Raw genomic sequence first — 24,725 nt, 5'->3', positions numbered from 1 at the left:
TATCAAGCCCCAAGCACAATCAGGAAGCTGGCAATAAGTCAAATCTGAAAATCCTGGTTAGATCTTTTCTTTTTAAAAAACAGAAAATGGATTCTTAGAATTGGGATGATTATAATAGGTCAGCAACATAAAGCATATTGACAAATTATTACAAACAAGTATGCATTCTGAATTTCTTTAAAACCCAAATGTCCTTAAGAATTAAAAAAAAAAAGACACATGCACATACACATACACACACACAGTCTCGATCTCATCTTTTAAATCCATCCACGATGACTAGTTGTTGGAGCTGTAGACAGCTGAAGATCAAAACCATGATGGCTATGTATATGTGTGTGTGTGTGTGTGTGTGTGGTTCAGAGTATGCTAAAAGCATGTAACCACACAGATTATGTTCACGGATCGTGCACACATTACGCGCGCTTCACTGAGACTTAAGAACTTTTCAGAACAATGACTGTTTGGCTGGAAACAATCGCTCGTATGGTAATTGTACACAGAGACGCAAACAGCAATTAAAGGAGCCAGGCAGCCTGACTTTAGTGTTGCAGTTGTAGGACACTCACTGAAAAACTGTGAAAAACTGTCAATAAAAACATTTATGCTCCTGTTTAAAGTGGATGTCAGTGTGCGCACGGCAGGGACCGTGCTGCGCTACTGTTCATTCAGACACCGAGATCCATTAAATTCAAGTAAAACTACATGCTCAGCAACTTAGTGGGATTAGTTTTATGATGTTTTGTTGCTGGTCTACAAGTTTTAATATTATACAATCTAATATATTAATGGATTATTATATTTATGTAAAGGAAAAGATTCTATTTGTATTTTATTTGTAATGGAGCAATTTTACAGTATGGTGTAGTGTAATCAATCTCTCTGCTCTGTCACTTGCACTGGGAAGTTATTGTAATGAATGCAGCTATATATGCCAGATGTTTTATTAGCTACACGTTGCTGAATCACATCCATGATGTGAATCTCCCATTTGACCACATCTCACAGGTGCTCCATTGGATTGAGATATGGTGACCGTGGAGGCCATCTGACTATGGTGCTGGTTTTCTGACCAGTTTGAGATGAAGTGAGCTCTGTAACACTTTGGTCATAAAGGGATGGACAGTGGCAGCAACAATATCCAGGTTGACTGTGGTGCTCAATCTTCAATTCTCGTTTGGTGTAAAGGGGCCCAAAGTGTGCCAAGCAAATAGCCCCTACACCATTATACCAACAACACGAGCCTAAATGGTTGATGGATCCATGCTGTTAGGCTGTTTATGCCAAATTTGCATTATAAATTGAGACTTCTCAAACCAGGCAACGTTTTTCCAATCTTCTGTTGTCCAATTGTGTTGTGAATTGTGGGCTCAGTTCCTGTTCTTAGCTGATTGGAGTGACACCCGATGTGGTCTTCTGCTGCTCTAGCCCATCTGCTAAAAGGTTCAGAGATGCTCTTCTGCATACCATGGTTGGAACAAGTGGTTATTTCAGTTACTGCTGCCTTACTATCAGTTTGAAGTAATCTGGCCACTTTGATCTCTGGTAAATAAAAAATAAAAATCTCCTTTCCATCTCTTACAAGCAATGTTTTCCTTTGATAAATGCCATTTAGCCGTCATGTGCTACACTAACTTCTCAACTAACTTTAATTCTAAAAAAAAAAGAGGCTTCAGATGAAGCAAAGATGTAGGTGAAAAAGTAGAAAAAAAAAACTAATTACACAAATTTATTCAGAATCAAATTTATTTGAATATGAATACCTATATAGCTTTTATAATCACAATAGTAGTTTTGTAACATAATAAATTGGCAACTTGTCATAGGCTTCCTAAACATAAAGAAACATATTTATGGAGTAACAAATTAACTTACAAAACATAACAGTTCCACTGTTTGAGGTCAGAATTAAACAAAATAAGGCCTGAAAACTCATTTCAAAAAACTGAAAATGAACAAAATGCATGGATTTAGAGATCTGGGGGGTGCCAGATGGCAGCTGAGAGGGGAAAAAGTAAACATATTAGAAATATTTAAACCTTCAGCTTGCTGCAGGTTACGACTCAAAATAATTCATGAGAGCCTTTCAGCTATTCCAGTATTATCAACATGAGCCGTAGAGGCCAACATATTGTTAATCGACCACTTAACTAACTATAAGCTGACAATAAACACACACCAGTGTGTGCTGCAGAGGTTTACTGAAATAAGGACAGATGTTAAGGTCGTGTAATTACTGGTTCAGGAGTGATGACTGAAACCCTTCCACCAGTTCATAAATTTCACACTACATGTCGGAATTTCACTAAAGGATAGCTTTACTGATACACAATGCTTATTGCTTCAAAAATGATAACGAAAAACAAAAAAAGTGCCAATCATGCAAATTTATCTCCTCATTAAACTGACCCCAAAATAATAATAAAAACACACACAGACACCCAGGAACCTGAATATGCATTATAAAAAAAATCACAGAGTCATCAATAATACACATTCATGCAAATGTAAACAACCTGAACACATCATAAATATGAAAAAAGACTTTCATAAGTACCACGATTGCAATAAAACGAGACTGTGTGCGAATGTGAAATTCAGTGCATAATATTGAACCGCTACCTTCAGAAATTTGGTGAAACATGCACTTACTGTATGCTTGATGACTATTGCAACATTTCCCCAGGTCTTTGGCTTGTAGACAGCCATACAACGATGATTATGGACTGTGACAGTAAATAACAATGAAATAAAGTAGACAGGCACTTACAGCTACTTGGATATTGTACTATTTCCCAACACATGACAAGCTTTGTTTACATACAGGTTTAGCTAAGAGATTGCCAAGTATTGAAGACAACCACGCAATGCTAGTACTATCATTACCTTAAGTATCTCATTAATGAAGTCAATAAAATCTCTAAACAGTTCCACGCACTTACAGTAAAACCACCATAAATAAGTTGCCAATTCTTGTCAAGGGTTAACTAGCTGTATGTCACCACAAGTAGGCTAATCTGCCAGTTTTGCTGACAGCATTAACAAAGTTTGCGTGTTCAGATGCATTTAAGACCTACCTACAGCAGCAGCAGCAGCAAAAATATGATAAATATCAATTAGAAATGATATTGTCAACAGTCTAAATTAAAAAAAAAATTGGTCAAGTTGTTTTTGCTAACGCATTGTACTGTACATACATTTTAGCTAAACAGACTGACTTAAAGGAAAAGGCTAACATTTTGGGGAAAATCATGGTGTAAAAAAACCAAAACAAAACTGATATCACTTCTACATCGTTCAGGTACTATGAGACTATAAGCAAGCCATCTAACTTAGCTTAGCATTAAGTTAAACTAGCCAGTAGCTACCTAGTTTAGCTTAGCATTACGCTAAACTAGCCAGTAGCTACCTAGTTTAACTTAGCATTAAGCTAAACTAGCCAGTAGCTACCTAGTTTAGCTTAGCGTTAAGCTAAACTAGCCAGTAGCTGTGGTCTTAAGCATAAACTAAAATTAGCTTGTTAGCTTGGTGTTATCCAAAGGTAAGAAAAGCTCACCAACTGCTAGGATTTATCTTACTGACTTAAAATATTTTTAAAAAGTATTTTAAAAAATGTTAGTCGTTTATGTTTACACAGTTTACATCATGCTAAGCTAAGCTAACTAGCTGCTAGCTATAGTTTCACATTTGCAAACATAAGTGGGGCATGAGGTTAAACTAGGCATTTAAGATAGGCAGATTGATTTAAGTTATCTTTGAAGGCAGAACATGGAACCTAAAACAAAGTAATACCATGTTTTAATCAAGTCATTACATTAATTGGCCAGGGAATGTTATAATCTTGATTATGCAGCAATCTGACCACAACATACAACTCTAACATTGATTGTATAAGCTTGTTTCTAATGTGGATTTTTGCCATAGCAAAGTGGGAATTAACTGCTCTCCATAACACACGTTCATACCAGGCTGCCTATTTGTTATAAAAGGTCTACAAATTATCATTCAAGTTATCAACTTTGTTCTTCTCCATTCTTTGTAAAATAATGGTTCACAGAGTACTTCTTCATAGAACAATGCCAAATTAAAAAAAAAAACAACAACAACAACAAACCCCAAATGATTTACAAATCCTCAAATTATAAACAGCAAAAGAACATCGCTGATAATAGACAGATCCCTTTACAAAAAATTATAGATAAACAAACACAATACAAAAAAATAAAAAAAGCTTCCAAACTAGAAGTAGCTGGAAAACATCAAACAAACACACACAAATTAAAAGGACCGCTAAAAGAAACAAGGCACAAACTTCTTACAAAAAAACGCCAGTCTAATAGACATACTAAAATAACCGTTGTTCTGTCTGTAGATGATTAAAGGTCAGTAGTCAAGGCTCTTTATTAAAGTAACCTGAGAGGGGGGGTTCCTTTGCCAGCTGCTTTCAGATGAAAACCTCCATCCTTCTTTTGCAATTAGCCAGAAAAAGTGGTTTCCAAATGCTTAAAGTAGCAGTCACAGTGAGTTAAAAACACAACATTTTCCCATTACTCCCAAAGGTGTTTCTTGACCCTATTTTCTGCCAGTCTGGGCCTTGTAGAGAAAGGCAAAAGAAAAAAAAAAAACTTGGCATATCCACTGAAAAACCAAGACTGCTGCCCAGCTCTCGTAGCACAAAAGAGGATGGTGAAGGCGAGCAGATGGAGTCTTAAGTGTGTATACAGTGTTTCATCAGGGCAGCTCCTACCATCTGTGCAGGTGGGAGCGCTACCGGCCTACACGTGTGAGCGGAACTGGTGGCTGGCGTTGAGTGGCTGTCTGCTTCGGAGTGGGATGAGCCAAAGGAGTTTCCAGCGAGTGCCACAAACTTCAGCTAGCGCCCACTGCCAGGATCTCTTTGCGCCATATCTGATAAGAAAAAACAGGTAATTATTCAAGTAAAAATACTTTTTGGACCAAACTGCCTGCCAAAAAGTGAATAAGGATCATAGATTGCATATAAAAGACGGAGAGTAACACTGCAAAAACTGATCTGTTACTCTCATTTTGAAACCACGAGTTCCCTTCTGCTTCGCCTTTGGTGTGCTATGTACGTGGCCGGTCTCTACACATACGATGCATTTATCTCCCAAAAGATCGGCCTATTCATCTGACACAGCTATTCCTGCTATAAGAAGAGACGGAACTCACGTTTCATTTGAAAAGTGAGCCATTTTCTCGATGGTGGTCATATCCTGTAAGAGAGAAAAGACAAGAAAAATGCAACATGAGTGACTCATTTTGAAACATTTCAGATAACATCTTTTCACAGACCTGCTAAACTATTTAATAAATGAAATGATTTATTTATGTCAGCAGAGGTATGGCAGATGAACATGTTGCTGTTGTGGTTTATAGTAATATGAACGCACTCATGTGCACACTTTCTCCCCCATTTCTTTCCTATCGATCGCTGCATTACTGGCATTGATCGTTTTATTTCTGTACACCATGTCATGTTGTTTTGTCTGAAGCTGCTACATCATTTTTCTTCTTGTTTGTCTTCAACTTGCTTTCAAGAGGACATACAAGCTGAATAACGCTGTGAATGACGCATTTACTGATCCTACAAACTGATATTCAACACTTAGCTTGGAAATATTAGCCACATTTAATTAGGTAAAGACATAATCGCATCAAGACGATGGCAGCAGGAAATGGGTGGAGAGCTTAAACTGTCAGCTGAAACGAGAAAATAAGTCTTTACTCAGTACTCACTGAGAGGATGCCAGTCATCTGTGTGTAAAACAAAGAAGTCATGCCTCCAAACATGACCACGCCCATTAGCGCAGAGATTCGCAGCAGAGCCAGTTCATGACGTGTAGTGAACTTTTCCTGAGTGAAAGAGAACAGCGCCCTTTGTTGTGAAAACCTCATATCTTATCAACTTAAAGTTCAATTTGCTGATTTTCCCACTGTCAAATATGAATAGTTTTCCATTAGTGTAGCTGAATCTCATAATAAACATGGCCAAAGTTTCAAATAATGAGGTCAGAGTATGAACATTAATCGCTGTAGAAAAAAAAAGGCATTTTTTATACTCTTGCCTCTCTGTGATGTAGGTGTGGGCAGATATCCCTAATATGGTCATCTCAGGTGCACAGCTATGGCTGTGAATGGAGCAGCCCCACCCAGCCACTGTTTAAACATGCTGGATATGATGGGGCAGCCAATCATAAGAAAAGTCTTTATTCAAACTGTGGATGAACTGAGAGGCTTCACTAAGGCCCGGTAAAAGGTAAATAAGGATATGTTTAAAGTTACTCAGCAGAGAATAAAATTATGAAGCTGGAAATGAGTAGAGGCCAACTTTTAAAAACAATCCCATGGACCTACCTGGTCTAGTCCTGTCAGGGGCTGGAAGTAATAGTACTGACAGAAGTCCAGCACCAGTGTGAATAAGCTGAGGACCTGAGCATAGAAACACAGCTGCAGGAAGAGCCAGTGGTTGTCCTCTCCCACACAGTTATTAATCCTGCAAAGGAAATAAAGTGCATTTAGCAAGTGATCACATATTTCTTTATCACAGCAGTGGACACACATGGCATGCTATGATATGTTCAGTCATCAAATAAGCTTTCAAATCTCAGTAATTGAACAAACAAGAATGGATGGAAGCATGAGGGTAGGTGTTCGTGTATGATTACCAGGGACAGTGGTGGTCCATCCTGCGCACACAGTGGCCACAGCGACTGCAGTGGTGCGACCTTTTAGGTCTCATTAAGTTGCACTTATTGCACAACTCCCAGTGCTCTCTCTCTGAAACACAAAGACAACAAACACTATGTAACAATCATCGATCCGAAGAGAGATAATACTGCTAGTCAGTACCGGAGTAACAGACAAACTGGACATATACAAACAAGTGGTAAGCAGTGAGAAAAGCATTTACCAGCATGAGGTATGTGTGGGTCCACAGGAAGACGGCCTGGATCTGCTGTGGAAGCTCTGAACAGTGCTGCTAGGCAGAGTCCTGATGCTATGTAGTAACCTAAAGAAATACAGTGTGTTTTAATTCCACTGATGGGGTGTGATCGGGCACATTCATTTCCAATTTCCAAAGAAACTCATTTTCAGTTTTTCACGTGTCAACACAAAAGGTAAGGAAACTCACAAACAACAATGGCCCAAGGAATGTGTCCCTCATTGTAGTGTGGAAACAGAACCAGTTTGGGAACAAAAAAGGTGTTGTAGAGCCAGATCCCAAATACCACACTGATGCACAGCCAGCCCATAGGGTCCACCACGAAGTGCAGTCGAAGCTTCATGGCTGCTGGGAATTCTGGGAAACCTACAGTGTACCAAACGCGAAGACACACACAAATTTAAGACACTGACAAACATGTTTTGCAGTTCTTTAGTTTGCAGATACTTGAAATGACGTGTTTCAGGCAAAATACCCATCAGTGAGACCTGCATTTTGCCCTGCACATTATAATAGATCTATAACTTAACTACAGAAGGATTAAGGATACCTTTATAAGATGTGTACGTACAAGGACATATGAGATACTGTGTGGAAATGGTCGTGGAATGTGTCTTAAACAAAGGCCCAACCTCTGTGTAATACAAAGCAGATGCTTATCAACCAGGCACTTGATAGCCTGAGCAATCTACTCCCCAACCTTACACTGATTCTTATTATCAGCATTATCTAGTACAGTAACACTGCTAGAACACAGCACGAACAGCCCTCATAACCACGTAACCACTACCAGAGCCTCGTTATTTGTAAAGCCTCGCCTGCTCCATCATTCATACTGCTGACAACACTCACAATCGTGATGGGCTGGGCTCTAAAAGCCTGACTGTGTTAGCTAACACCTACGGGCCAACGCTGCTCTTTACTTCAGTCGCGTAGAAATGAACCAACGCGTTTATTGTCAAATATACTTCTCGTGAGCTAAAACGAAAAGACACTTACTTTTTTGTCCTATTCAGCGAACGAATCAGTGAGACTACTTCCTCATCGCCTCTGTGGGACCTGTTTTGCTACCTGCAATGAAAAAAAAAATCACACTTCCGGTCACATTTCCAATCTAAAAAATAAAACCGGAACAAGCATTGTTTGCATTTTTGTCCTTTAAGAATAAACGGGGATTTAATGGGAAGCATTGAAATTGTTAATAAAGGTATTCTATTTCATATTACATAAAACGAAATAATGGAAAACTAAAAACAAACCAAGATACCGAAAATGTTAAATTACTCATAAAAGCAATGATTTGATTAAAGAAAATCACAAGTCATTTGCTCGCGAGACTTACGTGTTTATTAAGCTGTTCTAAGTCTACATAAAAGCTTGGTATTAGCATTAAACTCTCGTTTGATGCGATAGATAACGTGAATATGATTTTTTTTTTAAACAGCGGCACTTTTTACGTTTGAGCTGTTATTTTTACGTCGACATTCCTGGTTTCCTGCTCGGTCCGCGTAGTCGGCAGCTTGATATTGCTGCTGTTGTAGCAGGTTGGTGGCGGCCTCGCTCTGCTGCCGCCATCTGGTCAACTGTGGTCAATACATTTTGATAAAATATATTCAAAATACAAACCTAAAATACAGTTGGAAAAACACTACTCTAATGTTAATGTTATAAACGTAAGACAATTAATATTCAACAGAAATAATTAAACATTAGTTTGAAAGGTGCGTCACTCCTAATAATGACGTAATTCAACTTCCGCTAGCAATAGCGGCTGGTGTTTGTTGACAGCGACGCCGCATAGCTTAACAGTGCCACAGTAGTTTCATTGTGCTGTTGGAGCAAAAATGGCATCATCCAATTCGTACAAACTCAGGTGTTCAATCCCGGGCCACGAGATGGACGTCAGGGGACTCGCCGCTACTGTTTTTCCAGAGGGAGCGTTCGTGTCGGTGTCCAGAGACCGAACCGGAAGAGTCTGGGTACCAAACTCAAGGTAGCTAGCGCTAGCTTGCTGCTCAGAAACTGCTGCCTGGCTACGATTAATTTCAGGGTACAACTCACTCTGCGCAAAGAGAGTGACTTGTCCGGACAAGAAATGTGTCAAGCCAAATCACGCCTTACTGAATATTTTACTGTTTCTGATTTCATATGTGTAAAAATGGCTAGTAGCTAAGTTAGCCAAAAAGCACAGTGCTAACGTTTGCTCAAATTAGCTTTGTCATTCATTCAGCTGCAACTGTTCTTGTACGAAACACGAAAGTGAAACAGATTCGGAGTGTTTATTTTTGTCAGTTAATTTGCCTATCCTTCTTACAAATAAGAGGCAAAAGGACCTAACTTCTTCCTTCAGTAATAATTGTTAACTTTCGTCCTTTTCTCCCTCTGACAGCTCAGACAAAGGCTTCACAGAGATGCACTCTATGTCTGGACATTCAAATTTTGTATCCTGTGTATGCATCATCGCACCCAGTGAAACATACCCTCGGGGACTTGTTGCTACAGGCGGGAACGATAATAATATTTGTGTTTTCTCACTGGACCGACCGCAGCCACTTTTCACTCTCAAGGGTCACAAAAATACAGGTGAGTTGTGCTCTCCTCGCTGTTTTTAGTAGTGAGGATTAACTGGTTGACCTGTTACTCGTCACAGTGTTTCTGGTTCCTGGCTTTCTAACTTTAAACCTCCACAGTTTGCACTCTGTCGTCTGGGAAGTTTGGGACACTTTTGAGTGGTTCCTGGGACACTACAGCCAAGGTCTGGCTCAATGAGAAGTGCATGATGACCTTGCAGGTATGCGGTCCTCTACACTTTTCAGCTTGCTTGGATGGTGATTAGTGTCTCCATTGTTTTGAAAAAATTGAGTTTGAAAAAAAATTGACAGAACATGTTTTGTGCTTGTTAATTTTGTTACAGGGCCACACTGCAGCAGTGTGGGCAGTGGCTATTTTACCTGAACAAGGCCTTATGCTGTCGGGATCAGCAGATAAGACCATAAAGCTTTGGAAAGCAGGACGATGTGAGAATACGTTTACAGGTGAGCATGTGCAGGTGTATATTGGACTTGGGGTTTTTTTTTGGGGGGGGGGGGGGGGGGGGGCTTGCATTTTAAACAGATCTGTGTGTATACAAAAAGTAGACTGGCTGATGAGTAGTATGATTGGTTGTCTGTCTTTGATTACGTGGTTAATAATATAAACCGATATGTAGGATATGGGACAAAACCATAACTTTGTCAAAGTAAAATTTTAAAAAGGTAACTGCATATTTTTAGGGTTAAGTTATGGTTAAAAAATATTCCCTTCCATTAAAGGTCATGAGGACTGTGTGAGGGGCCTGGCAGTGATCAGCAACACTGAGTTCTTCTCGTGTAGCAATGACGCAAGTATCAGGAGGTGGCTGGTGGCAGGCGAATGCGTACAGGTCTACTACAGCCACACCAACTACATCTACAGCTTAGCTGTCTTCCCCAATAGCCAAGGTTTGTTAATTGTATCAATATTTAAAAACAAGGGATAGAACTGAGAGACTTGAAACCAGCAGTCAATGATGCTCTGTGGTTTATTCAGCCGGCTTCCAGTTGTTTTCACACTCTGAGATGGTAGCTGCCTCCTACACCCTGTCCTCACCCTTATTTTTTTTTTTTCTCTTAGATTTTATAAGCACAGGGGAGGACCGGAGTCTGAGGATATGGAGGCAAGGAGAGTGCTCTCAGACCATCCGCCTGCCTGCTCAGTCTGTGTGGTGCTGCTGTATTTTACCTAATGGTGACATAGTAGTCGGAGCCAGGTAACAGAGCTGCTTTTGGCATGCTAATATGCAGTCAGGTCATACTGATTTCCTTGATCATGTTACACCGTAAATATTTAAAAGCCTATTAAAGACAGTGTTCACTGTCCTCATTCGTCACATCTCTCCTGCATTCAAACAAATGTTGAATGAAGCAGTAAGTAATTCTGTGGCTAAACCAGAAGCTGCTCCTCTGCCCACAGTGATGGCATTATCCGTGTGTTTACGGAAGCTGAGGACCGCATGGCTAGTGCAGAAGACCTGCAGGCCTTTGAGGATGAACTTTCCAAAGCCACCATCGACCCCAAGACCGGGGATCTTGGTGACATCAAACTGGAGGATCTTCCTGGAAGAGAACACCTGAATGAGCCTGGTAATGCAGCAGGATGCTATTTATTTTATCATATAAAACGGTGAAGCTTTTCTCTGTGCATCAGGGTGGATTTGTTTACAACAGGGAATCGCGATGGACAGACAAGGTTGATCAAAGATGGACAGAAGGTGGAGGCATATCAGTGGAGCGTCAGTGATGGTCGCTGGATGAAAATTGGAGACGTGGTCGGAGGCTCAAACCAACAGACCTCCAAGAGTGTCATGTATGAAGGAAAGGTGAGGCTACAAGCTAAGAGTCAGTAAGTGGGACGTCGCATATGAGCTGTCATTAATGTGCCCCCCCATCTGCGTGCAGGAGTATGATTATGTGTTCAGCATTGATGTGAATGAGGGAGGGCCATCCATGAAACTGCCTTACAATGTGACAGACGACCCCTGGCTGACAGCGCACAACTTTCTGCAGAAGAATGACCTCAGCCCCATGTTCCTCGACCAGGTTGCCAATTTTATCATTGAGAACACCAAAGGGCACGTGGTGGGACCAGCCCAGCCCGCTGGTGGTGACCCCTTCACTGGTGAGGTCCAAAAGATGGATACTGCTGCTGGCTTCTTTGCTTTCTTTGCTGTACATTCAGCTTAATTTCACTGGAACGATTAAGGGATCTTAGATTGAATGTATAATGTGTTTCACCTCTTTATTTGACAGGAGGAGCTCGGTATATCCCTGGTTCTTCCAGTGATACTGCAGGCTTTGGAGCTGATCCTTTTACAGGTATAGTTTGTTTACTCAGAGGTGTTCGTAGTCTGAACTTGACCTGTAAATGCAGTTTCACAGCTGTGTTTTTTCTTCACAGGCGCTGGTCGCTACATCCCAGGGTCAGGCCCAAACCCAGGTGCTCCTGTTGGTGTAGCGGATCCCTTCACAGGTAACTTGGTATCGAAAGGAACAATTGTGAGATACAGGTCCCAGTGGTTCCTTTCGATGGAGTTATGAGGCCTGTGTCTCACACTTTTTTCTTTTTTTTTGCCTTTAACCAAATGGCTCCAGGACTGCACGGAATTATCGAGTAATTTGAGGAACACAATTCTTGCTTTGGTACTTAATATAATCCACAACTGTGGAGCTCAGTCATCACCACATAAGTAGTTTAACGTGCAGCTCAAGGTCTGTCTACACACACCTCAAAAAAGTGGAGCTGTTACCGAGACTGAGCTCAAGCGGTGTGAAAGAAAAAGATTTTTAAGTGTCCAAAACAGCAGTGTCTGTTGTTGTATTCACAGTAAAAATCTTTACTGGGAAAAAGATGGTGGAAGTCCTGAATGAAACCAGCTTTTCAACAAGCTCTAGCGTAAAGAAAAGGGAACTTTGCAGCTGCTCCCATCCACCACTGTTTGTCTTACACAGTGAAAAGCTACAGAAGTTAAAATAAAAGTGTGTTTAAGCAGATTAGCTGTTAACTTAATCTGATGTGATGTTTAAATCAAGCAGCTTACTGAAGGCTGTCATCAGCCGTCCTGCTTTCTGTCACAGCAGCTAGCAGGGGCGAATCTAAAGTGGATACTGGAGTGTACCATTATTTCAAGGCTTTAGTAACATTATTTTGTACATTTAGATTCATATAAAAAGGTTGGCCATTGAATTAATATTAGCATTGATTTTTTTTTTTTTGACACCTTTATTTATGATTTTCCAATATGACAAAAGTACAGAAAAATATAACTCGAATTGCGATTACAAACACTGCCATTGTGAAACCGGTTGCGCCACGCAGTGGCAAACCAGTTGGATGCAGGAAAATGTATAATTAGCATTGATTATTAACATTTACACCATCATAGCATTTATTTTCTGCAGTAGGAAACGTTGCGTGAAAGCACAGAGCAGACCTTTGAGAATGCTGACATGCTCGCTTTTCTTCTTTGCAGCTGGCACATTTTTCTTTAAAGGCTCACACACACTCATTCATTCACAAGCAATTTAAATACATACACAGGAACACACAGCATGCTTGCCTCATCCACGAGATGAGGCAATAGTGTCAAACTTTTTTTGTTTGCCTCCTGCTGATGTTAGAAAGTCTTCTAAGAAGACAGAGTTAATGCTCTCTCTTTTTTTTTTTCGCCTGAGTTTAGGTTGCATGTATAACTTATTAATAGTATACTTGTTATTGTTTTGTTTTTTTTGCATTTAATATTATTTTTCCTTTCTGTCTCCCTGTTTTGCAGGAGGTGGTGCTTACTCCTCAGCAAACTTGAGACAAACAACCAACATCTACTTTCCTAAGACTGATGGTGTGACCTTTGAGCAAGCCAACAGCTCTCAGATCATTGGTAAGCATTTCAGTGTGGTTTGTTAACTCTCGCTGAATAACTTGTGCTTTAAAGTGGGTGATATTTGAAGCCTTCATATATTTTACGAATTTTTATTTTATTCTTGTCCGTAACGTAGTGTAAGAAAATGTGTTTTCCACTTGTCCTTAACAGCTAAGTTGAAGGAGCTAAATGGAGGTGCCCCTCAGGAGCACAAGCTCTCTGAAGAAGTTCTGGAAAGCCTTGAGAGGCTTTTGTTGTCTGTGTGTGGACTCAACTCCTCTGAGCCTGCTCCGACCATCCAACAGATCAACCTGCTTTGGAAGGCTTCTCACTGGCCTGAAGGTAATAAAAAAATGTCCCATCCCAATTCATGTGTGTTTTAATGCTCTTTAGCTCATTTCTCTTCACTAATAAGACCCTTCCCAATCTTTCTTCATGTTTTGTAGATATTGTGTTTCCTGTCCTGGACATTATGAGGCTGGCAGTGCGCCACCCGCAGGTTAATGAGAGCCTTTGTGGAGAGGCAGAGGGTGTACAACTGTGCAACCACCTCCTGAACCTAATGAGGCCCGAGGGGCGTCCTGCCAACCAGATGCTGGCACTGCGGACTCTGTGTAATTGCTTCAGTGGCAGGCATGGCCGAGCCCTCCTCATGGCCCAGCGCGAAACGGTGCTATCACGTGCTGCTGACCTGGCCACTGTCTGCAATAAGAACATCCATATTGCCCTGGCCACTCTGGTGCTTAACTACGCTGGCTGTCTCCATCTCCAGCCTGACCTTGAGGCCAAGGCCCAGTGCCTATCTGTGGCCAGTAGAGCCCTGGAGACAGTACAAGACAAGGAGGCTGTATTTAGGCTGCTGGTAGCCTTGGGAACCACAGTGGCCTCAGATCAAACAGCCCAGGATCTGGCTCGCTCGTTGGGAGTCAGCTCTCAGATTTCCAAGTACTCATCAGTGTCTGATCCACCGAAGGTGGGAGAGTGTTGCCAGCTGCTTTTAAAAGAACTACAATGATATGAATGATTTAGACAAAAAAGAGCACTTGTTTCTATTACTCTGTTCTACTTAACCAGTTGTGGTGGAGATCTAAATAATTGTATGTTCCACAATAAAAGAAGGACAAGTGAAAATTTGCCATACGCTGACTCTGTTTTTATTACTGCAACACCTCTCCAAAGCCTTTTGACTGATTTATTTTTTAAAGTATGTGGTTAACAGTGTATGATTGATTTACACTGTGGAAAACAGTTTACTGTGTAAAGTTACATCTCGATTGATCCATTTCTGCTTCTTATCTCAGTCCAAGCAGTCTGAGCAGAGATATCCAGGCCTCCCTGTCCGCGGTGTCTTAACTGACTCAAAAGCTGTGACAGATAATGTGAGGCGACGTCATTGTGTCCAATAAAAGAGCAAAAGCATTTATTTGAAGCTAACAGAACTGAATAAAGTTACGCAACAAAAAGCCATGAGATGTCAGTAGTGTTGTCACGTTTGCACTCAGGAGCACTTAAATATCTCATTTAAAAAACAACAACAACAAACGTTTTTTATATCAGGAAACACTAATGACCCAACCACATCCAGTGGGTGCCTGCAACACACACAAAAAACAGACAAAAGACCTGCCAGCCCTGCAACCAAATCCTTCAAGCTGGAGAAATGTGCTGGGTTTGCTGCAAGACCTCATCCTGTTTGAACAAGACAAACAAAATTAAGGGCAGAGTTAGGTGAAGCACTTGTGGATGTTATGATTGCTGGACTTTGACCTGTGTACAATCCTAATAACCCAAGCAACTATGGGTAAAATACGGGATTTCTAGTTTACTTAAGCTATAAGCTGCTTTTTAGGTGGAAGACTTAGCTGGTAATATCACACGTGGTTTTCTAGAAACACCGTCTTCCCAGTGAAATCTAAACCAGTAATAGCTTAGGAAAATTTTAGAGCATAGTACAGCTGCTCTGGCCAAAGTCCAATAAAATTTTGTATCTGCCAGGGCTATGCCTTTATATGTCAAATTTACCTTCGACAAAAACTGCAACCAATATAGTTACTTATAGTAAAAAAAAATACAATGAGAAGAAGCACGTTACAATAGTGAGTGTATACACAAGAAGTTTTTTTGTTTTTTAAATTTCCAATGGGAATCCCGTTCGTCGCTACCTTCGCTAACCGGAAGTAATTTAAAACATCCGGGTAATCTTTAGAAAAATTGGCGGTTTGCGTCCTTGCGTTACGTTTTCTTGTTTTCCAGTTCTCAGTGGACTATGAAATGTGTGAAATGTATATTAACAAACGTCAACGTGGATTTAACGTCAGCGGCAGCCTCTCTTATAATGTAACTGTTTCCTGGCAGTGTTTGTTATTGTGAATGGGCCTTGTTGGCGTAAGTTAGCGAAGAGTAAACTTTGTTGCTAGCAGGGAGGCTAGCGGACTAGCGGTTTTCTGTTTGCCAGTCTGGAGCTTTGAATTCGCCTCCGGACACAATCACGGTGCTTCTTACTCCTCTGAATAATGGCCAATCCGGCACTATTGCAGAAGAAGAATGGACAGTATTTGTGGTTCTCTCTTCTTGGGCTGGGATTTCAACCGGACGTTGCAGTGTCGTCAATCGCTGGCAAAACCAATATTAATGCTAAACATATCATCATGGGGCCGTGAGTTTTCTTTTTAATGTCTTTATGAATAATACTAGCTACTCTTTACTGTGTGAAATGTCGCTACTTTAACTTTGCCTTGAATGTACGTTGTCATTCACTCGCCCTGGAGCGTAAGAGTTTCTGCTAAGTTTAGTTTTATGTCCCACAGGAACATGTTTGACAAACCCAACAAAGATGCTTTTTACATAGTGACCCATTTCCTGCTGGAGAAACTCAACCGGACACGGTTTCATGAGGCATATAGGTAAAGCCAATTATAACCAGTCTTGTATGCTCAGATATATGATTCATTGTCTTCGCCAGTATTTGTTTTTAATCTCTTCTCATTTATCCTTGGGTTTTCAGGCACTGCTGGCCTGTTTTAAACCCAAAAGCAGACGCCGAGTTCCGCAAAGTTACCTGCGCTTGGCTGCGAGAAATCATGGTGAGAATCAAAAGAATAAAAGAAATTGTACGAAAGTTTAAGACTGAATTAAACAGACAGGGCACTTCTTTAAGATTTGCATTGTGCTACATTTATGTTAATCGTTGCAGACAAATAAGGCGTTTATTCAAGTGCATCTCCTTGAAGCAAAGTACAGTGTTTTATTTCATTCATTGTTCCTGCATGATGGATGGGAATAATACCCCCCTGATTTTTGAGTGTAAGCACAGGTATTTTCACTTTAGAAAAATTACTGTGTGTGTGAATAATATATTGTTTGACTAGTATGTTGACCATTTTCCTGACGCTTTCATTACTCACTATGTTTGCTGGACACCTATTTTTGGCCAAATGGAGTTGCCTTGGTGTTTACAGACTCTGTGTGTGCTGTATGGATACGCAGATGTGCGGGTTAGGGTCGCTTTTGTTGATGTTGAAGATTCACTTTAGCATTGTCAAGTCCACAAACTTCACACTGTGCTGTGTGAGAACAGTTGCAATTGGCACTTGCAGACACATCATTGGATGCTAATTCTGGAAGCGCTTGATTTGCTTTGCGTTCTATTGACAGAACATTTTTTTAATATTCCTAATGGGAATTTCTTTAAAAGCCAGTTTTGTTCAAGATTACAATTTGATTAATTTTGTGGGTCGTATAGTAATCTATAATGAAACCTTTTTATTAGCAAAAACAGTTTGTATTTAGGTCACTGACAGCCATCTGTTTTTTTGACTATGTGCAGGAAGAAACTGCAAATACTGGATCCAGAGTGGTGGCATCATTGTTTCTCTCGCCTGGAGGCCCCAAGTTTGTCAGCTTGATGCTTCATTTGGCCAAGCATGTCATGCTGCAGGAAATGAAGACCTTTGCTACAGGTAGGTCTTTTGTAGCCTGTCCAATCTACAATCCCTAAAGTTTAAAGTGACAGCATTAAACATGACTTCTGTTCTCCTATTAATCTCATCTGCCATTGACCTGGCTTGCAAAGATGCCAACCAAATGATGACGTGATCTTGAACATTATTGTTGTCAGATGGCAGCTGGGTACCTGAGGCGGCAGCAATGCCGGCTTCGACGTCGAACTTGGCAATTAAGAGGTTCAATCTGGTCCATGCCAGATTTTTGAAAACTGCAGTGGAACAGGATCGTTTTCTCCATGAATACCAGAGACGGGCCCAGTAAGTGCACTTTTGGTTTAAGCAGCTTTACAGAGTTGTAAAATAATGTCACCAAACTAAGAAGTTTTAGCTTTTTATCAATAGAAAATCATCAGGACTTGTATATATTTAAGAAAGAAAAAAATAATGTGTGACTTAATTTACTCAAGTCTGTGTTTGTTTTAATAATGGCAAAAAATATACATGCTGCCATTTTTATGCCCCAGTGGGTATTGAAATGAAAGGGATTTCAGATGATTCAGATGATGTTAAGGAGGCATTAAAATGGCTTTTCAGTTGAGAGACTTGCATCTGCAACTTTATTTGTATTCACTGAAGCAGATCGAAGTGTTTACTGTGTTACTGCAGTAAGTCTTACAGAAATAATGTTTAGTTGAAATTAAATGAACTTTCTCTGAGTAGGTTTTCAGATGGGACATAAAACATTTGTTTTTGTCCAAAAAGTTATGTCATGGAAGACCTAAAATATAACCTTTAACATAATGGTAGAGCAGTAAAATAAACACAATATGACAGAACAAAATGACTACATGAGGTAATAATTGCTCAGAACAGAGTACAGTTAAAATAGTAACAAGTTAAATGAATAAAACTTGCAGTGTAATACAATAAAGCACTTACTAAGTAAATGCCTAACAAATAAATTCAGGTGTTCTGGCAGGTTGTAGATTTTCCTGTATCAGGCTTCGTCGAAGCAGAACGGAACATGATGTTAGAGAAATACAAGGTATTAAGAAAAATGTAATAAATGTTTACTAAGTATAATGATATAAATGTACAGAAAATAAACTTCCTGTCACTTTAAATTATTTAAATTAGTATTAAATTGCAAATTGTACTAAACTAGTAAAGTCAAAGTCAAATAAATCTTAGTACTCCGTTTCACTGCTCTATTCAAGGATGTTTTGTCATTTCCTTATTCTGCTCACTGCAGTTCTAAAATGCAGCTGACATTTTTTCCCACACTATTTCCCAAACCTATAAGACCTAACGAGCTTGGAAAGAAAAGCAACTGGACTTGTTAAAGTTTCTTGAAGACGTTTCACCTTTCACCCAAGAAGCTTCTTTAGCTCTAAGAACAAATGTTGGAGAGTAACAAAGCAAAAAATAAACAAAGTGAGTGGATTGAAAGAGGAGTGAAAGAAGCAATCTATCCCCAATGTAAACGACCATCTTTGAACAGAGGTGGTGGCTTACGACACCAATTGTCTGCCATCTATAATCCAGTTTTGAGATCTCTTCCCGGATGCCTTAACGCCCACTCACATCCTGGGTCATTTGATCTCAGTAAATCACATGATAGGGTCGGGCAAGGTCTTACAATGGGTTCACCCGAAACCTTGGCTGATTGTGACCCACACCCGTTTTCACACCTTGGCTCATATGATTAGGCAGATGATCAATACTGGCATCAACGACCCTCTTAGGGACACTCCCCATAGGGTTTAAAAATCTGTGACTCTCTACCAGTTGCTCTTAGAAACTGAAGAAGCTTCTGGGATGAGAAGTGAAATGTCTTCAAGAAGTCCAGATGCTTTTCTTTCCAAGCTCCTTAGATTACCATGACCTGTAAGACTGAGAACCTTCACAGACAAACCTGTAAGACACGGCGTTTTACTTTTAGTCTTTGTTCATTGTGTTATGTCAACTATTTTACTTGCTTCCTCTATTCTTATGTGGTTATAAATTTATGGCTGATGCTATGTATTTATTTTTGCTTCCCTTCCCTTCTGTGCAAGTAGAAAACGACAGGCTCACTTCCGCCGAGTGTCTCAGTAGCCTGTGAATGCATGCACAGTAGCGCCACTTCAAATGATGTGTTACAACTCTGCTTTCTGAGCTCTGATATAGCAATGTACCTTCTGTGACTACAGCTTTGTTATGCTGAAGGTTTGAATGTAGAAATGGAAGTTAGCTTCTGCTACTTTAAACTTGTTTTAAGTCTCTTTTTGTTTCTCTCTTGTGAAGGCTTTTGGTGAAGTCTATGAGGGACATCAAAGCCGAAGGTGTCAAGTATGATGAGCTGCTTAAGTATGTATAATTTCTTTCTCAATATGCCAGATTTAATTTAAGACACATTGAAGTAATGGAGCTGTGTCCTTTCAGGCGCTACAGCAATGATTGCACTCAGGAGGAAGGAACTTCTACAGCTGAGAAGCTCAAAAAAGTACGTAATGTTAACTTTTCAAAACGCTGGAGAGTCTTTGTACTATTTTATTAAGGAGCAACTGTGATGTGACAGTCTGACTGTTTTCTAAATGCATTCATGTTATTTTCAGATGAGTAGAGACTCGTGTGCCGAGGTGTCTGTTTTTCTAAGTGCTCACAGATGTTCTCTGTTATCCTAAGGTGCGCTCCCTGTGGTCGGCCATTGATGGAATGTTGTCGGCCATCAAAGAGGAGCAAAGTGCTGTGGAGAGTATCCTGAAAGGAGACGTAGATCAATACACCCTTGATGGGACGGATCAAGTTCTTAAAATTCCCCGCTGTCTGCTGGAGAGAATTGAACAGCTCCCACATCAGGTGAGTGAGAAGAGATGGATGGATGGTTATTGCTTAAATACAACAGGGAAACTTCTTTGAAATCTTGTCTGTGCTTTTTCTTTTTCCCTTAACTAAAACTACACATTGTATTTGTCTCTCAGGATTGCGTTTTGAACTTTCTCATGTAAGGTCAGCATGATTAGGCATTTCATGAGCGCACACAAAGCTACTGTCTCGAAACACTCGAGACAGCAGCTACAGAAGATGTGGAACATCTTTCAGGGCTAATATTGGTATATTTGTGTTTCATGTATACTTTTATTTATATAATTTATTTTTTATTTTAAATCTAGTTAAGTTCCGGGAATGTGTATGAAGCCAACCAGCTGAACCTCCTCTGTGTGATGGAACTGATGACCCACGCGGCGCAGCTCTTAAAGGAGGAACGTTGTCGGGTCTCTCACGCCCCTGTGCCCCAGCTCAACCCTCAGCACCTGCAGGAGATGTCTCGCCAGATGGCCCGTACGCTGCAGGACCTCCACCTCATCAGGTACCCATTAAGCTGTACTCGCTTGATAGTGCACACTTCTACATGAGCTGATTTACCCTTTGTTCTTCCTCCTCCTGCTGTTCCCTTTAGGGGTCGTCATAGGGGGTCTTCTACCTCCATGTCACCCTATCCCTAGCATCCTCTTCTGTCACACCAACCCTCTGCATGTCCTCCTTCACGACACCAATCTTCCCATTTTTCTCCTTCCTGGCAGCTCCATATTCAACATCATTTACCTGATATTTCCACTATTCCTCCTGTTGCACCCGCATTATCTGTAAATCCAAATTTCTGGATGCTTGTCGTTTGGAAAATGCTGCGTTAATAGATTTGTGGTAATAACTGTTAACATTTTTTCTTTTAATAACTACAAATGTGTCCTTTAATCCCAACTCCCAGGCAGAAGATTTCTAAGGAAGAAATCCCTGAAGCCAGGAGTGCCATTCAGGATTTGGAGGCAGAGTGGGACAAGAAGTGGATGGACACTCTGAAAGAAACACCCCTAGTCTCTTTTCTGAATGAAGATCCTGTGAGTGGTTGCTTTTTTTGTTTTTTGTTTTTATATATACTTGCATCACACCACACAGGCACTTATTTTAAATTAAGTTATTGTACTGTGGAAAATGACACGAAGACATTCTATTGTTAATGTTGCTTGGAGCTTATGTGCCCCCCCACTTCCTCCTCAGGCTCTTGGCTTCCTCTCACCAATGGCTCCACTGTCTTTTGAGCTGGCGGCTGAAGCGAGTTATAAAAGCAGTGTGTTTTCCCAGTACCCTGCTAAACTTCTTGGTGAGCGGAATTGGATTATACTAAAGTTTTTATGACGGTGTAAAGTTAAATTTTGTTTTTAATTAGCATTTATTTGTTTTCCCCCCTCAGAGGAGAAGCACTTGGAGAGAGGATTGCAGAGTGACGTCAAGATTCATTTTTCCAACCTTAAAAGGTAATATTATCAGGGATATTTGAACTTCGTGACAGCATTATTCCTTTTGCTTTCTGCTGGGAGGCGGATACCTGGGCAGTCCTGAGCAGTGCTCTGCCTGTCACTAGTCCTCCCTAGAGCATCCCTGCTTTCTGATGACCGCGGCGAATTGAGAGAAATCGCCACGGACAGATACGGAGCAGACACTTTATTTCTGTATAAATATGATGATAGACGTGAATGAGCTTAACCTTGTTAACCTGGAGCATGTAGTGAAGTACCTACCTATACCACAAATTGATTACTTTTATATCAAAAGATGTGATGCGCAAATGTGTTTGGAATAATTAAGCACTTTCTTATCTAAACAGTACTTTCCCGGTGACAGTCGAGAGGCCCGAAAGTCCTGTTGTCAAGACTGAAATGACACGAGCAAATACCTCTCTCGACTGGCTTTTTGACACGCCCCCATCTCCTCCTCCTCAAAGAGCTGCACCTCGGTCATCACCTCAGGCAAGTGTCATATTTCACATTTTCTCTGTTTTAAAAGTTAGTTTCATATTTACTGAATTCTGTTCTTCAAACAATAGTACACTTGTTCCACTAATGTTTAAATAAATGAATAAATAAAATCAATGTTTGTGCATCAGGTGAGTGTGAGGAAGGTGACCCATACTGATTGGAAGGTGACTCCCTTGAGGACAAAGACTCAGATATTAAACATGGAATATGACAACCTTGCTGATCAGGTATTTTAAAGACTCAACTAAACTACTGAAATCTGTAGTAAATGCTGTATAACTGAGAATTTCATGAGGGTTCATGCGTCTAAAAAGGGGCATAGCAATTGTTGAAAACAAGATTTTCTGATTCATTGTTGACGTTTGTGTGCACGTGTTGTTAGTTTGCAGATGCTGTAACTAGAGCCACTCCTTCAGAGGGCAGGGTTAAAGGTTTGGAGCTGGAGGCTCTTCTCAGCAGTCTTCAAAGAGATCCCTTCTCTGCTCGTAAGCAGCTGCCACGTACCCCTGAGAGCTTGAGTAAGTGATAAAATATAGGACCTGACATTCAAAAGCTTCCCTTAATGTGTTCCTTTACCTAATAAAATGGCTTTTCTCCTCCTCACTATTTCTTCCCAAAGTTATGGATGTCAAAAGCTCCTGGCGTAAGGCAGTCGAGGAAGACAAAGTGAAAAAAAATCAGCCTCCTGCTGAGTTTAATGACAGCATAATAGAGCAACTCACCCCGGTCAGTGAGCAGCACGATGGGCTGCCAAGCTCAGAGTCCCCAAGTTCCGACACGACCACCCAGACCGTCCCATCAGCTGTCAGGAGCCACAGCAGCCCTCCGGTCTGGCAGCAGGGGGCCTTGCACAAGTCAATTCTTGGATGGGACACCTTCATCACAGAGGCCCACGACAGCCCAGGCGGCACAGGCAGCAGTGTGGTCCACTTCAGCCTCGACCAAGAAACTCTGCCAGAAATTCCGGGCTGTGACAGTCTGCTCAGCCTCGATGACGAAGAGATGAAGAGTGAAGATGACGAGGAGCAACTGATCCCCTCACTGAAGCTCGAAGTGAAGCAGCCACCGTTAAACTGCCATCAGCATGAAGCAAGAAATGACGGCTTCTTGATGGAGGGCACGAGGACGCCCGAGTGCCTTCTGTCAGATTACACGGTTTCTGGTTTGGACAGAGACTGGCCGGAGGAGCCAGCATCATCAAAGGAAGCCACAGATAAGATTTTTTCACTCGATCTAGATGCGCTGAAGACCCCTTCACCTCTAAAGAAGCAGGAGTACAGGCTTCCCGAGCTGATCACATTCTCCCCAATAGATGACATGAAGTGTTAGCTACAGTCCGAGTGTCCAGTCTTCAGCCTCCTAATTGTGCTTAGTTTTTTTTTTTTTTTTTAAGTAACAAATATGAGCATGTATATATTTTTTTGTTTGTTTGTTTTGCCTGTCTGTAAATCATTGAGATTTTTGACTGGAGTGTATTATGCCTCCCAGCAATTTACAGTGCACCACTGGCTCAGTTTTTAGCGTGATGGAAATAAAGAATTCTCTCGAAGTGTTACTTCTCCAATAATCACTCGAAGAATTCCTTGTTTTAGTGATGTTTAAGTTTTTCCTGTTAATTGTGGTGCATGGAAGGTATAAAATGAATTGATATGAAGCTACTAGTGTTTTGTTTTTCTTCTTTTTTGTTTTGTCTTTTTTTTTTTTGTCTTTTTTGTCTTTTTTTTTTTTTTTTAAATAGGTGTGACTTGCAGCAATTTAAGATAGGGGGCGTCAAACATGGCCCCAAATTAAATGTGAAGCAAAGCACTGGTAAAACCAAGAAAAGGGAAGTCAGAGTGTTACTCCTTCACAATAAAAAGTTCAGCATTTGGGCTTGAGTGGTGCTGTGTAAAACACTTTAAATCCTGAATGAAAATAATTTGCCTTCATTTCCCACTAAGTATTTTCTACCCTTCTGATATAAAGTGGGGAAGTCTATATAGAAATATGGGCATTCAGTCCCCTCTCATCCAGGTGTGCTGTTTGCAGTGTGAAGGTTAAACCTTTGGTAACTGGATCGAAATTTCTAGAGGAATGGGACTTTTTCCCCCAGATGGATTTGTTTAATTTAATTAAATGAAAACCATTTAGAGACAAACTATCATCTGGGATTTAAAAATTTCTTTAAAAAGATATAGGTGGATCATTACTCAACGACTTGTTTTGCACTGAAGGGACAAGTGAGGTGAAACCATACAAACACCTAGATCCTCCCATTTATATATATTAGTTTACATATTAGTGTTGCTTGACAATGTATTTTGACTCCATCTGGAATTTTATAGAAGTGAAGCTGGTTGAACTGTCTATAGCCCGGTCAGACTCACTTTATATTGTGGGCCTACTTTGATCTTAAGTGGATCTTAAACTGCCCTTTCAGTCAGTGTAAAGACATTTACCTAAACATTTTATCCCTGAGATGTCATAATGTAATACAAGAAGTACAGTAACAGTACATCTCAGTTTCTTTACATGATAAATGAGTAACAGTTCATTGCCCAGACAGTCCTGTATTTATAAAAACAATGTTTTTGTTAATTCACAGA

General features: G+C 40.5%; 3 protein-coding genes and 1 non-coding gene across 4 annotated transcripts; 3 read left to right on the top strand and 1 right to left on the bottom strand.

Annotated features, from left to right (window-relative positions):
* Positions 1-1,768: 1,768 nt before the first annotated feature.
* On the bottom strand, positions 1,769-8,053 carry zdhhc21 (zinc finger DHHC-type palmitoyltransferase 21). The gene is made up of 8 exons (XM_063465249.1): positions 7,964-8,053; positions 7,154-7,330; positions 6,932-7,030; positions 6,687-6,798; positions 6,376-6,514; positions 5,758-5,874; positions 5,191-5,234; positions 1,769-4,908 (listed from the first exon to the last, which is right to left on the bottom strand). The coding sequence occupies exons 2-8, from the start codon at positions 7,305-7,307 to the stop codon at positions 4,776-4,778; spliced, it is 798 nt and encodes a 265-aa protein (XP_063321319.1). The 5' UTR covers positions 7,308-7,330; positions 7,964-8,053; the 3' UTR covers positions 1,769-4,775.
* Positions 8,054-8,728: 675 nt separating this feature from the next.
* plaa (phospholipase A2-activating protein) lies at positions 8,729-14,528 on the top strand. The gene is made up of 14 exons (XM_063470127.1): positions 8,729-8,957; positions 9,354-9,547; positions 9,655-9,755; positions 9,879-9,999; positions 10,276-10,443; positions 10,616-10,751; positions 10,955-11,124; positions 11,209-11,360; positions 11,440-11,659; positions 11,791-11,856; positions 11,939-12,010; positions 13,311-13,415; positions 13,569-13,739; positions 13,844-14,528. The coding sequence occupies exons 1-14, from the start codon at positions 8,809-8,811 to the stop codon at positions 14,410-14,412; spliced, it is 2,394 nt and encodes a 797-aa protein (XP_063326197.1). The 5' UTR covers positions 8,729-8,808; the 3' UTR covers positions 14,413-14,528.
* Positions 14,529-15,639: 1,111 nt separating this feature from the next.
* haus6 (HAUS augmin-like complex, subunit 6) lies at positions 15,640-23,798 on the top strand. Its single transcript, XM_063465236.1, has 16 exons — positions 15,640-16,053; positions 16,205-16,300; positions 16,402-16,480; positions 17,224-17,356; positions 17,515-17,659; positions 19,628-19,690; positions 19,766-19,826; positions 20,009-20,182; positions 20,497-20,693; positions 21,093-21,222; positions 21,383-21,485; positions 21,576-21,639; positions 21,990-22,131; positions 22,269-22,367; positions 22,523-22,658; positions 22,760-23,798. The coding sequence occupies exons 1-16, from the start codon at positions 15,911-15,913 to the stop codon at positions 23,467-23,469; spliced, it is 2,475 nt and encodes an 824-aa protein (XP_063321306.1). The 5' UTR covers positions 15,640-15,910; the 3' UTR covers positions 23,470-23,798.
* LOC134625092 (small Cajal body-specific RNA 8) lies at positions 21,697-21,827 on the top strand. The gene has a single exon (XR_010093705.1). It is a non-coding gene; the product is annotated as a small Cajal body-specific RNA 8 (non-coding RNA).
* Positions 23,799-24,725: the final 927 nt, after the last annotated feature.

Source organism: Pelmatolapia mariae, linkage group LG3_W (genome assembly GCF_036321145.2).
Source record: "Pelmatolapia mariae isolate MD_Pm_ZW linkage group LG3_W, Pm_UMD_F_2, whole genome shotgun sequence".
Classification (NCBI taxonomy): Eukaryota; Metazoa; Chordata; class Actinopteri; order Cichliformes; family Cichlidae; genus Pelmatolapia; species Pelmatolapia mariae.
Note: the sequence above shows the minus strand (reverse complement) of the source record. Positions and strands in the feature narration are given on the sequence as shown.

Excerpts from the sequence above, each read along its gene's own strand:
- plaa (XM_063470127.1), top strand. The coding sequence starts at position 8,809 with ATGGCATCATCCAATTCGTACAAACTCAGGTGTTCAATCCCGGGCCAC. Across the intron at positions 10,444-10,615 it reads TGTCTTCCCCAATAGCCAAG|ATTTTATAAGCACAGGGGAG; the intron begins GTTTGTTAATTG and ends TTTTTCTCTTAG. Across the intron at positions 11,857-11,938 it reads TGGAGCTGATCCTTTTACAG|GCGCTGGTCGCTACATCCCA; the intron begins GTATAGTTTGTT and ends TTTTCTTCACAG.
- haus6 (XM_063465236.1), top strand. The coding sequence starts at position 15,911 with ATGGCCAATCCGGCACTATTGCAGAAGAAGAATGGACAGTATTTGTGG. Across the intron at positions 16,481-17,223 it reads CTTGGCTGCGAGAAATCATG|GAAGAAACTGCAAATACTGG; the intron begins GTGAGAATCAAA and ends GACTATGTGCAG. Across the intron at positions 20,694-21,092 it reads CAGGACCTCCACCTCATCAG|GCAGAAGATTTCTAAGGAAG; the intron begins GTACCCATTAAG and ends CCCAACTCCCAG.
- zdhhc21 (XM_063465249.1), bottom strand. The coding sequence starts at position 7,307 with ATGAAGCTTCGACTGCACTTCGTGGTGGACCCTATGGGCTGGCTGTGC. Across the intron at positions 5,875-6,375 it reads CCCTGACAGGACTAGACCAG|GAAAAGTTCACTACACGTCA; the intron begins GTAGGTCCATGG and ends TCTTTCACTCAG. Across the intron at positions 4,909-5,190 it reads GCTCACTTTTCAAATGAAAC|ATATGGCGCAAAGAGATCCT; the intron begins GTGAGTTCCGTC and ends TTTTCTTATCAG.